This window comes from Oncorhynchus tshawytscha, unplaced genomic scaffold, assembly GCF_018296145.1.
Source record: "Oncorhynchus tshawytscha isolate Ot180627B unplaced genomic scaffold, Otsh_v2.0 Un_contig_7862_pilon_pilon, whole genome shotgun sequence".
Lineage (NCBI taxonomy): Eukaryota > Metazoa > Chordata > Actinopteri > Salmoniformes > Salmonidae > Oncorhynchus > Oncorhynchus tshawytscha.
Window position 1 is genome coordinate 88537 of NW_024609104.1, and position 11183 is coordinate 99719.

Consider the following 11183-nt stretch of genomic DNA (forward strand, 5'->3'; position numbering starts at 1 on the left):
GCTTAAAGATCATTATTTTACCTATCTCCTATAATAGATATAGGACCAGGTGATATAGACTATAATAGATATGGGACCAGGTGATATAGACTATAATAGATATAGAACCAGGTGATATAGACTTTAATACCAGGTGATATAGACTATAATAGATATGGGACCAGATGATATAGACTATAATACCAGGTGATATAGACTATAATAGATATAGAACCAGGTGATATAGACTATAATAGATATAGAACCAGGTGATATAGCCTATAATACCAGGTGATATAGACTATAATAGATATAGAACCAGGTGATATAGACTATAATAGATATAGACCCAGGGGATATAGACTTTAATACCAGGTGATATAGACTATAATATATATGGGACCAGGTGATATAGACTATAATAGATATAGAACCAGGTGATATAGATTTAGAACCAGGTGATATAGACTATAATAGATATGGGACCAGGTGATATAGACTATAATACCAGGTGATATAGACTATAATAGATATAGAACCAGGTGATATAGACTATAATAGATATAGAACCAGGTGATATAGCCTATAATACCAGGTGATATAGACTATAATAGATATAGGACCAGGTGATATAGACTATAATAGATAGAGATCCAGGTGATATAGACTATAATAGATATGGGACCAGGTGATATAGACTATAATACCAGGTGATATAGACTATAATAGATATGGGATCAGGTGATATAGACTTTAATACCAGGTGATATAGACTATAATAGATATTGATCCAGGTGATATAGACTATAATAGATATGGGACCAGGTGATATAGACTATAATACCAGGTGATATAGACTATAATAGATATGGGACCAGGTGATATAGACTTTAATACCATGTGATATAGTCTATAATAGATATTGATCCAGGTGATATAGACTATAATAGATATAGGACCAGGTGATATAGACTATAATAGATATAGGACCAGGTGATATAGACTATAATAGATATAGGACCAGGTGATATAGACTTTAATACCAGGTGATATAGACTATAATAGATATGGGACTTGGTGATATAGACTATAATAGATATAGGACCAGGTGATATAGACTTTAATACCAGGTGATATAGACTATAATAGATATGGGACTTGGTGATATAGACTATAATAGATATGGGACTTGGTGATATAGACTATAATAGATATAGAACCAGGTGATATAGACTATAATAGATATGGGACCAGGTGATATAGACTATAATAGATTTAGAACCAGGTGATACAGACTATAATAGATATGGGACCAGATGATATAGACTATAATACCAGGTGATATAGACTATAATAGATATAGAACCAGGTGATATAGACTATAATATATATAGAACCAGGTGATATAGCCTATAATACCAGGTGATATAGACTATAATAGATATAGAACCAGGTGATATAGACTATAATAGATATAGACCCAGGGGATATAGACTTTAATACCAGGTGATATAGACTATAATATATATGGGACCAGGTGATATAGACTATAATAGATATAGAACCAGGTGATATAGATTTAGAACCAGGTGATATAGACTATAATAGATATGGGACCAGGTGATATAGACTATAATACCAGGTGATATAGACTATAATAGATATAGAACCAGGTGATATAGACTATAATAGATATAGAACCAGGTGATATAGCCTATAATACCAGGTGATATAGACTATAATAGATATAGGACCAGGTGATATAGACTATAATAGATAGAGATCCAGGTGATATATACTATAATAGATATGGGACCAGGTGATATAGACTATAATACCAGGTGATATAGACTATAATAGATATGGGACTTGGTGATATAAACTATAATAGATATAGGACCAGGTGATATAGACTTTAATACCAGGTGATATAGACTATAATAGATATGGGACTTGGTGATATAGACTATAATAGATATGGGACTTGGTGATATAGACTATAATAGATATAGAACCAGGTGATATAGACTATAATAGATATGGGACCAGGTGATATAGACTATAATAGATTTAGAACCAGGTGATACAGACTATAATAGATATGGGACTTGGTGATATAGACTATAATAGATATAGAACCAGGTGATATAGACTATAATAGATATGGGACCAGGTGATATATACTATAATAGATATAGAACCAGGTGATATAGACTATAATACCAGGTGATATAGACTATAATACCAGGTGATATAGACTATAATAGATATGGGACCAGGTGATATAGACTATAATAGATATGGGACCAGGTGATATAGACTATAATAGATATGGGACCAGGTGATATATACTATAATAGATATGGGACCAGGTGATATATACTATAATAGATATGGGACCAGGTGATATAGACTATAATAGATATGGGACCAGGTGATATAGACTATAATAGATATGGGACCAGGTGATATAGTCTATAATACCAGGTGATAATAGACTATAATACCAGGTGATATAGACTATAATACCAGATGATATAGACTATAATAGATATGGGACCAGGTGATATAGACTATAATACCAGGTGATATAGACTTTAATACCAGGTGATATAGACTATAATAAATATGGGACCAGGTGATATAGACTATAATACCAGGTGATATAGACTTTAATACCGGGTGATATAGACTATAATAAATATGGGACCAGGTGATATAGACTATAATACCAGGTGATATAGACTATAATAGATATGGGACCAGGTGATATAGACTATAATACCAGGTGATATAGACTTTATTACCAGGTGATATAGATTTAGAACCAGGTGATATAGACTATAATAGATATGGGACCAGGTGATATAGACTATAATACCAGGTGATATAGACTATAATAGATATGGGACCAGGTGATATAGACTATAATACCAGGTGATATAGACTATAATAGATATAGAACCAGGTGATATAGACTATAATACCAGGTGATATAGACTATAATAGATATAGAACCAGGTGATATATACTATAATAGATATAGAACCAGGTGATATAGACTATAATAGATATAGGACCAGGTGATATAGACTATAATAGATATAGAACCAGGTGATATAGACTATAATAGATATAGAACCAGGTGATATAGACTATAATACCAGGTGATATAGGCTATAATAGATATGGGACCAGGTGATATAGACTATAATAGATATAGAACCAGGTGATATAGACTTTAATACCAGGTGATATAGACTATAATAGATATGGGACCAGATGATATAGACTATAATACCAGGTGATATAGACTATAATAGATATAGAACCAGGTGATATAGACTATAATAGATATAGAACCAGGTGATATAGCCTATAATACCAGGTGATATAGACTATAATAGATATAGAACCAGGTGATATAGACTATAATAGATATAGACCCAGGGGATATAGACTTTAATACCAGGTGATATAGACTATAATATATATGGGACCAGGTGATATAGACTATAATAGATATAGAACCAGGTGATATAGATTTAGAACCAGGTGATATAGACTATAATAGATATGGGACCAGGTGATATAGACTATAATACCAGGTGATATAGACTATAATAGATATAGAACCAGGTGATATAGACTATAATAGATATAGAACCAGGTGATATAGCCTATAATACCATGTGATATAGACTATAATAGATATAGGACCAGGTGATATAGACTATAATAGATAGAGATCCAGGTGATATAGACTATAATAGATATGGGACCAGGTGATATAGACTATAATACCAGGTGATATAGACTATAATAGATATGGGACCAGGTGATATAGACTTTAATACCAGGTGATATAGACTATAATAGATATTGATCCAGGTGATATAGACTATAATAGATATGGGACCAGGTGATATAGACTATAATACCAGGTGATATAGACTATAATAGATATGGGACCAGGTGATATAGACTTTAATACCATGTGATATAGTCTATAATAGATATTGATCCAGGTGATATAGACTATAATAGATATAGGACCAGGTGATATAGACTATAATAGATATAGGACCAGGTGATATAGACTTTAATACCAGGTGATATAGACTATAATAGATATGGGACTTGGTGATATAGACTATAATAGATATAGAACCAGGTGATATAGACTTTAATACCAGGTGATATAGACTATAATAGATATGGGACTTGGTGATATAGACTATAATAGATATGGGACTTGGTGATATAGACTATAATAGATATAGAACCAGGTGATATAGACTATAATAGATATGGGACCAGGTGATATAGACTATAATAGATTTAGAACCAGGTGATACAGACTATAATACCAGGTGATATAGACTATAATAGATATGGGACCAGGTGATATAGACTTTAATACCATGTGATATAGTCTATAATAGATATTGATCCAGGTGATATAGAATATAATAGATATAGGACCAGGTGATATAGACTATAATAGATATAGGACCAGGTGATATAGACTTTAATACCAGGTGATATAGACTATAATAGATATGGGACTTGGTGATATAGACTATAATAGATATAGGACCAGGTGATATAGACTTTAATACCAGGTGATATAGACTATAATAGATATGGGACTTGGTGATATAGACTATAATAGATATGGGACTTGGTGATATAGACTATAATAGATATAGAACCAGGTGATATAGACTATAATAGATATGGGACCAGGTGATATATACTATAATAGATATAGAACCAGGTGATATAGACTATAATACCAGGTGATATAGACTATAATACCAGGTGATATAGACTATAATAGATATGGGACCAGGTAATATAGACTATAATAGATATAGGGACCAGGTGATATAGACTATAATAGATATGGGACCAGGTGATATATACTATAATAGATATGGGACCAGGTGATATATACTATAATAGATATGGGACCAGGTGATATAGACTATAATAGATATGGGACCAGGTGATATAGACTATAATAGATATGGGACCAGGTGATATAGTCTATAATACCAGGTGATAATAGACTATAATACCAGGTGATATAGACTATAATACCAGATGATATAGACTATAATAGATATGGGACCAGGTGATATAGACTATAATACCAGGTGATATAGACTTTAATACCAGGTGATATAGACTATAATAAATATGGGACCAGGTGATATAGACTATAATACCAGGTGATATAGACTATAATAGATATGGGACCAGGTGATATAGACTATAATACCAGGTGATATAGACTTTAATACCAGGTGATATAGACTATAATAAATATGGGACCAGGTGATATAGACTATAATACCAGGTGATATAGACTATAATAGATATGGGACCAGGTGATATAGACTATAATACCAGGTGATATAGACTTTAATACCAGGTGATATAGACTATAATAGATATGGGACCAGGTGATATAGACTATAATACCAGGTGATATAGACTATAATAGATATGGGACCAGGTGATATAGACTATAATAGATATGGGACTTGGTCAATTTACTGACAACACAAAACATGTTACTAACCTTAGAGAAACGGCCTGGTCTGAAATGGTGAAGTCCTACGACTCTGCTCTGCTCTGCTCTGTGATGTAACCTGATGTCAGACTTTATAGCCTTCCTCCCGTTGCCTCTCCTGTGGGGCAGCGTACCAAATGGAACCCTGTTCCCTATATGGACCAGGGCCTATATAGGGCTCTGGTTAAAAGTAGTGCACTGTGTAGGGAATAGAGCACCATTTTGGGATGCAGCCTGCCTCTCTGTCTCTCCCTGTGTGGGCTGTAAACGTCCCATAGTGATATATTGTACATAGGTTCTCAGTACTGCTAACTAGACAGAGAACGATGTTTATTTACTAGCTTGAGTTACGGGAGGAAGGCAAGGGGCTGGGCTGTATCTCTGCTGAAGACAGGGGGGCGGGTCAGTGAATGATAGAACAAATATGGTAGGGCTGTGGTGTGTGTGTGTGTGTGTGTGTGTGTGTGTGTGTGTGTATTGTTGTGTAAATGACCTTGGACTGATCCCAGAACAGTGAAATGGAGTAAAAGAAAGGACTTCCTGTATTTTACACCAAATACCAACTGTCTATCCAGTCAGTTCTGTGCTTCGGTGTCCCAAATTCTACCCTATTCCCTGTGTAGTGCACCACATATACTTTTAATCAGGGCCGTGTCGGCCCGCTTGGGACACCAACTCAGTCCATACTCAGTGTGTTTTGTTCCTACTTAACGGTGAAGGAAATCCAAATCACTTCGTCGGCCGCTTTGGTGCCCTGCGGTCCATTGACTTTGATGACTCCAGACAGTTTTCTAGTTTTCAAGGACTTTGTCTTGGTTGATCGCACTACTTCACAGACTGTAGACATGACAGGTGGACAGACAGACTGTAGACATGACAGGTGGACAGACAGACTGTAGACATGACAGGTGGACAGACAGACTGTAGACATGACAGGTGGACAGACAGACTGTAGACATGACAGGTGGACAGACTGTAGACATGACAGGTGGACAGACAGACCGTAGACATGACAGGTGGACAGACAGACTGTAGACATGACAGGTGGACAGACAGACTGTAGACATGACAGGTGACAGACAGACTGTAGACATGACAGGTGGACAGACAGACCGTAGACATGACAGGTGACAGACAGACCTGTAGACATGACAGGTGGACAGACAGACTGTAGACATGACAGGTGGACAGACAGACCGTAGACATGACAGGTGGACAGACAGACTGTAGACATGACAGGTGGACAGACTGTAGACATGACAGGTGGACAGACTGTAGACATGACAGGTGGACAGACAGACTGTAGACATGGCAGGTGGACAGACAGACTGTAGACATGACAGGTGGACAGACAGACCGTAGACATGACAGGTGGACAGACTGCAGACATGACAGGTGGACAGACTGTAGACATGACAGGTGGACAGACAGACTGTAGACATGACAGGTGGACAGACAGACCGTAGACATGACAGGTGGACAGACAGACCGTAGACATGACAGGTGGACAGACAGACTGTAGACATGACAGGTGGACAGACTGTAGACATGACAGGTGGACAGACAGACTGTATGACATGACAGGTGGACAGACAGACAGACTGTAGACATGACAGGTGGACAGACAGACTGTAGACATGACAGGTGGACAGACAGACAGACTGTAGACATGACAGGTGGACAGACAGACTGTAGACATGACAGGTGACAGGTGGACAGACAGACTGTAGACATGACAGGTGGACAGACTGTAGACATGACAGGTGGACAGACAGACATGTAGACACTGCCTAGACATGCAGGTGGACAGACAGACTGTAGACATGACAGGTGGACAGACAGACTGTAGACATGACAGGTGGACAGACAGACTGTAGACATGACAGGTGGACAGACAGACTGTAGACATGACAGGTGGACAGACAGACCGTAGACATGACAGGTGGACAGACAGACTGTAGACATGACAGGTGGACAGACAGACCGGAGACATGACAGGTGGACAGACAGACTGTAGACATGACAGGTGGACAGACTGTAGACATGACAGGTGGACAGACTGTAGACATGACAGGTGGACAGACAGTGTCGGCAGCCGCGCTGGTAAACAGGGTGTGAATGATCTGTGCTAGGTGGTGATTGGGCAGCTACAGGGAGTGAATGATCCGTGCTAGGTGGTGATTGGGCCCCCTGCCAACTGATAGAAGTCGAACCTGATCATCCTTTCCTTAATAGGCCACAATCCTCATACTGCGTGTATATGTGTGCGCGTGGGTGCGTGCGTGTGTGTGTGCGTGTGTGTGTCAGTGTGTGGGAGGGTTAATAGGGCCCTATAATCCCCTCCAAATGTCTTCTGTAAGGAGGCAGATTCCCCCAGGATAAGAAGCAGGCAGACTAAGGCCTGTATTTTCAATCAGTGTGCATTAGGAGTTGACAGTTTAACTGCTGCTGCTGTTGCTGATTCAAGCTCTGAATGGGGAAAACCTCAATGGAAATGTTTTTGTGAAGAAGTCATTTTCTTTACTCTAACAATGACCTTCTGCTTTTCTCTCTCTCTTTCTTTCTCTCCTCTCCCACGTCACCGTTCATCACTACAGGAAGTTGAGGTTAGTAAACACCTTCTAGATCCGGTTTGTCTGTTCGGTCTTTTCATGTTGATGTTTCTCTTTAAACCGGAGGAGGAGGATTGGGAATCTGTCCAATTCTCTCTCTTTGGACTGCAGATGTTACCTGCCCTTTTCAATCAAGAGTAGTCAATGTCTCTGCTTGATAGGAACAAGCTAGCTAATTCTATATAGCCATTGATTCATGAAGAGTATCACTTATTATGTCTCATGGTCTTAGTTCAACTGCCTAGCCGTATTATAACACCTGACATTAAACTGCCTAGCTGCATTATAACACCAGACATTAAACTGCCTAGCTGCATTATAACACCTGACATTAAACTGCCTAGCTGCATTATAACACCTGACATTAAACTGCCTAGCTGCATTATAACACCAGACATTAAACTGCCTAGCTGCATTATAACACCAGACATTAAACTGCCTAGCTGCATTATAACACCAGACATTAAACTGCCTAGTTGCATTATAACACCAGACATTAAACTGCCTAGCTGCATTATAACACCAGACATTAAACTGCCTAGCTGCATTATAACACCTGACATTAAACTGCCTAGCTGCATTATAACACCTGACATTAAACTGCCTAGCTGCATTATAACACCTGACATTAAACTATTACACTTCAACAGCCCAGACATATAGATTTATGCATGTGTCCCAATTGGCACCGTGTTCCCTATAAACTGGCCCTGGTGAAAATGTAGTGCACTATAAAGGGAACAGGGTTCCATTTGAGACGTATCCCTTTAATGGATCTCGTCTGTCTCCACACTTCCTCTGAATATACGAAATGCCTTTGGCTTAAGTTGTTCAGCTTGACTTGAGAGCTCTGTGTTATACTGCTGGGATCCCAGTGTAGGATAAGGCCAAGCCAGTCGTAACAAACATAATCCTGTGGGTCCTCATACACACACACACACACACACATGCACACGGGTCATTAGAAATGGATACTATGGGAGATTTAGCATTTTTATCATAATTCTAACCCTCAAACACAACCAGAGACCAGTCTAACACCCCCCAGAGACCAGTCTAACACCCCCAGAGACTAGTCTAACACCCCCAGGGACCAGTCAAACACCCCAGATACCAGTCTAACACCCCCAGAGACCAGTCTAACACCCCCAGAGACCAGTCTAACACCCCCAGAGACCAGTCTAACACCCCCCACTGGTCTAACACCCCCAGAGACCAGTCTAACACCCCCAGAGACCAGTCTAACACCCCCAGAGACCAGTCAAACACCCCCAGAGACCAGTCTAACACCCCCCAGAGACCAGTCTAACACCCCCAGAGACCAGTCTAACACCCCCAGAGACCAGTCTAACACCCCCAGAGACCAGTCTAACACCCCCAGAGACCAGTCTAACACCCCCCCCAGAGACCAGTCTAACACCCCCCAGAGACCAGTCTAACACCCCCCCAGAGACCAGTCTAACACCCCCTCAGAGACCAGTCTAACACCCCCAGAGACCAGTCAAACACCACCAGAGACCAGTCAAACACCCCCAGAGACCAGTCAAACACCCCCAGAGACCAGTCAAACACCCCCAGAGACCAGTCTAAAAGATAGTTTCTGTGTTTCCCAAATGGCATCCTGTTCCCAACATAGTGCACTACTATTATATGGCACTATATAGGGAAGTAGTGAGCAATAATAAAGAATAGGGTCCCTTTTGGTACACACTCATTCTGAGAGTGTACATTCCCTGTGTGACAGGGAGGAAGCTAAAATCACCACTTACAGAGAGTGAGACCGTCTGTGATCTTCTGTTCTGTCCTTGGATATGATGTTGTTGTTGTTGTTGTTGTTTACACTACGCTCTGCAACTCTGCAGTGACACTACTCCGATTCTCACATTCTCTCTAGGACGACTACATCAGGAATGTGGAGGAAACCCCAGGCTCGGATGAAAGTAAGTTAAAGGAAATGATGTCATATGACCTTCTCTGTCTTCATGTTATCAAAAAAACGTTTTTAAAAAAAAATTAAAAGTAATGTACACTACAGATGTTGTAAAAATGGGTTCCTGGATTGAGTGTGTGGAAAAGAACCATGGAGTCGCCATTTTGTTACGCAACAAACGGAAGAAAACTGACTAAATAAAACAAGGGAGGGAGTACCTAGACTGTTCCAATAAGAAACATTTTTGCTACGCTGTGCCCTAATGAACATGGCCCTGATCTGATGGAGCGTTGCTAGGGATTTCTGGTGAGGAGATGTGGAGACTGAGGGTCCGTTCCAAATGGCATCCTCTTCTCTATATCAGGGTTCCCCATCTGGTGGCACGCAGGATTTATCATTTGTACCTCTTCCTCTCCTCAAGTTTTCTGAGCAAAAAAAAACAACGTTTTTATAAAATCCATTTTTGGTTGTTGTTGCTGTTGCTGTTGTTGTTGTTGTTGGTGTTGTTGTTGTTGTTGGTGTTGTTGTTGTTGGTGTTGTTGGTGTTGTTGCTGTTGTTGGTGTTGTTGTTGTTGTTGTTGCTGTTGTTGTTGTTGCTGTTGTTGTTGTTGTTCTTGCTGTTGTTGTTGTTGTTGTTGTTGGATTTTCATTGTTGGGCGTAAAAAAACATATGTAAAAACACTAGGAAATCAGCTCCAAGTGATTTTATTTGAGGAAATATCTTCCCAATTGTTCCTACGCGTAAATAGCGAGACATATACCGATGTAATCAAGGTTTTCTGTTTTTGTCAAAAATACAAAATCTGCTTGTGCTACTTGCGGTCAATGTGCAGTGTGCAAATGATTTGTAATTATGTTCCGGCTCCCTGACCATCCACTCAAGACAAAATCGTCCCTTGGCTGAATGTACTGTAGTTGGGGATCCCTGTTCTATATAGTACACTACCTGTGGGAGCCCGATGGGAGCCCTATGGGCCCTAGTCAAAAGTAGTGCACTACATAGGGAATAGGGTCCCATTTGGCTCTCACTACATAGGCAATAGGTTCCCATTTGGGATGCAGAATGTTGATGATACATGAG

The 11183-nt window shown here is 39.3% G+C and overlaps 1 protein-coding gene across 1 annotated transcript in view; it reads left to right on the top strand.

The window, feature by feature from the left end:
* LOC121844283 (testican-2-like) overlaps nucleotides 1–10112 on the top strand; it is a gene marked incomplete at its 3' end in the record, with an annotated part of 51190 nt that extends 41078 nt beyond the window's left edge. Inside the window, 2 exon segments of the mRNA XM_042314207.1 lie at nucleotides 8158–8166; nucleotides 10067–10112. Coding sequence (XP_042170141.1) covers nucleotides 8158–8166; nucleotides 10067–10112 — 55 coding nt within the window.
* Nucleotides 10113–11183: the final 1071 nt, after the last annotated feature.